The 2,207-nt window shown below is 50.6% G+C and overlaps 1 protein-coding gene across 1 annotated transcript in view; it reads left to right on the top strand.

The window, feature by feature from the left end:
* Positions 1-218: 218 nt before the first annotated feature.
* The window catches only part of RALGAPA2 (Ral GTPase activating protein catalytic alpha subunit 2), a 93,655-nt gene continuing 91,666 nt past the window's right edge, over positions 219-2,207 (top strand). Inside the window, 1 exon segment of the mRNA XM_031058284.1 lies at positions 219-417. Coding sequence (XP_030914144.1) covers positions 219-417 — 199 coding nt within the window.

Consider the following 2,207-nt stretch of genomic DNA (forward strand, 5'->3'; position numbering starts at 1 on the left):
GCCGGACAAAGTTTGGGGTGCTCGGGGAAAGTGGCGTGTGCCGCTGTCCCGGGGCTCGCCTTGGGCTGGGTGTGGAACCGCGGGGAATGCTCAGCCCTGGTCAGTTTCGGAGACGCGCTCGCAGGAACACCGCTCTCGCCAATATCATCAACTCGGGGCTCTTTGCTGGGTGCTTGAACTCTGAAAGAAGTCGCGCTGTGGCGTTTTGTGGTGACTCCATGCTTGGGGCAAGGCTGGACGGGTCCAAGGGCGCCTTGCAGGTGACGGCTTCCACCCTGATGGTCGTGGAAAGCCGCCGGGGAGTTCCAGCTGTGATCCTGCTGCAGGTGGAAAAGCCACCGATGACTTTCAGCTGTGATCCTGCTGCAGGTGGAAAAGCCACCGATGAGTTTCAGCTGCGAGCCGCGCTTCGGGAGGGTTTGTGTGGCCTCTGTTGGCAGGAGCAGGGTGTCCTGCGGGGAAGAGGCTGTGCCCGGTTAGTGCTGTACCCCGCTGGTTTCCAGGTGATGCCGGTTTGTTCCAGGTGCGGGCGATCATCGCCGATGTGCCGCTGATGTTCCTTGGGAGCTCCTTAAGGAGCTGACTGGGAGCAGTCGCTGGGGGACAGAGCGTGGGGTAGATTTGGCCTGGAATTCTCAATTAAAGGTGTTTGTGGGTGCTGGTTTCAGGTGAAGGCTGTTGTGGGGCTGTGGTGTGTCCAGCTGCCCGGCGGGTCAGTGCAGGCACTGTCTGAGCAGCTCTGGGTATGCTCCTGGCGCGTCTCCTCTTGGAATTCCGGTGTAAATATTCGAGGTACCACGGGAGTGGCTTCTGGAAGATGCTCTCTTGATAGATACCCTCGCCTGGGTGTCTGCTGTTCAGCGCAGAAAAAAACTCCACACGTGGGAGTTGTTAAAAAAAACCTCCAGCATGTAAAGCTTTTGATATAAAGGCTCAAAAGTAGTTAGATTTCTTTTTTTTTTTTCCTTCTCCCCAGATGTGTCGCTCCTTGCTCTGGCCAGGGGTAGGAATGTGTGTATCTGCTTCTCCAGCTGCTTCCCTCAGGCCACAGTGCCACACGTCCCCCAAATAGCTGTTCCTGCTCTCCTGTTTCCTTGGGAGATGCCAACTCCTCTTCCTTTGTTAGTTTAAATCACGGGAATTTAATGGTAAACAAAATGTCAGTTACTCTTCTGTGATCCCACTGGAGCAGGAGGATACAGATCAGAGGGAAGATGATCATAGGGGAGGGGTGAGCAAAAGGAATGTGTGTTTCCATAAATAAGGGCTCATGTGAGCTTTGGATTGCTTCAGGTCCCTTAGTGGCACCTCTGTAAGTTTGTCCAGTGCCCAGAGTGAAAGAAAGGATTCCACTTAAGCTGGTGTTGGTTATGACATCTCTCAAGCCTCCAGTGGCCTTTAGGATCCGAGTTCCAGCTCTGTGAGGTCCTCTGTCCATGTGGCAGGACAAAACGCTACCCAGATCAACAACAGGACTTAAAATTGGGTATTCAGTTGTGTTTGAGAAATGACCAGAACATTGCCCTTATTTCTTTATTGCTATGGAGACGTTCTCATGGCCAGAAGTTCTGTTAAGTCAGTAAAGTTCTAAATACAGTTTGTGGAAGTGCCTTTTAGTAGTGTGGCCTTTTTTTTAATATAGACTTAAAAAGCAATGGCCTGACAAAGAATGGTGGGGATGTACAGATTTGGCTCTTCCCCACTGCCTGGCCACAAATGAAGCCTCTGCTCTTTCCCAGAGGGGTTTCTGTGGGGCTTTGGTAGAACAAAACCGGATCACTGTGCCTTAAGAAGTTCTTCTGTGGCTCTTCTTGGGTAAAAATGTCATTTTTATATTGAAACTTCTGTTTCAATAGTGTTGTCTCCTTGGGCACAGGAGTCAGAAGTGCTGCAGCTAACAGATGTGGGCTGCTGCTTTGTCCAGTGCTTTCAGCCTTTTCTCTGTTGAGCAAACACGTGGGAGACACACAGAGTTAAGACTAAATGTGAAATTTGTAAGGTTACCAAGTGCAATCCTTAATTGTTGCCTTTAAAACATACCCATTAGGAAAGCCCTTGCTTTCCATGGAAGTGCCTTGATCAGAGATGGGATAACAAAGGAGAGTAGTGGGGTTGTGGTTCTGGCACTGCTTGGCCTCTTGTAGTTTTCTGTACAGCTGCAGAACCAGTGCTGGCTGGGTAGAAACTTTCATTTACTGACAGTCAAA

The sequence above is a fragment of the Geospiza fortis genome, unplaced genomic scaffold (genome assembly GCF_000277835.1).
Source record: "Geospiza fortis unplaced genomic scaffold, GeoFor_1.0 scaffold275, whole genome shotgun sequence".
Lineage (NCBI taxonomy): Eukaryota > Metazoa > Chordata > Aves > Passeriformes > Thraupidae > Geospiza > Geospiza fortis.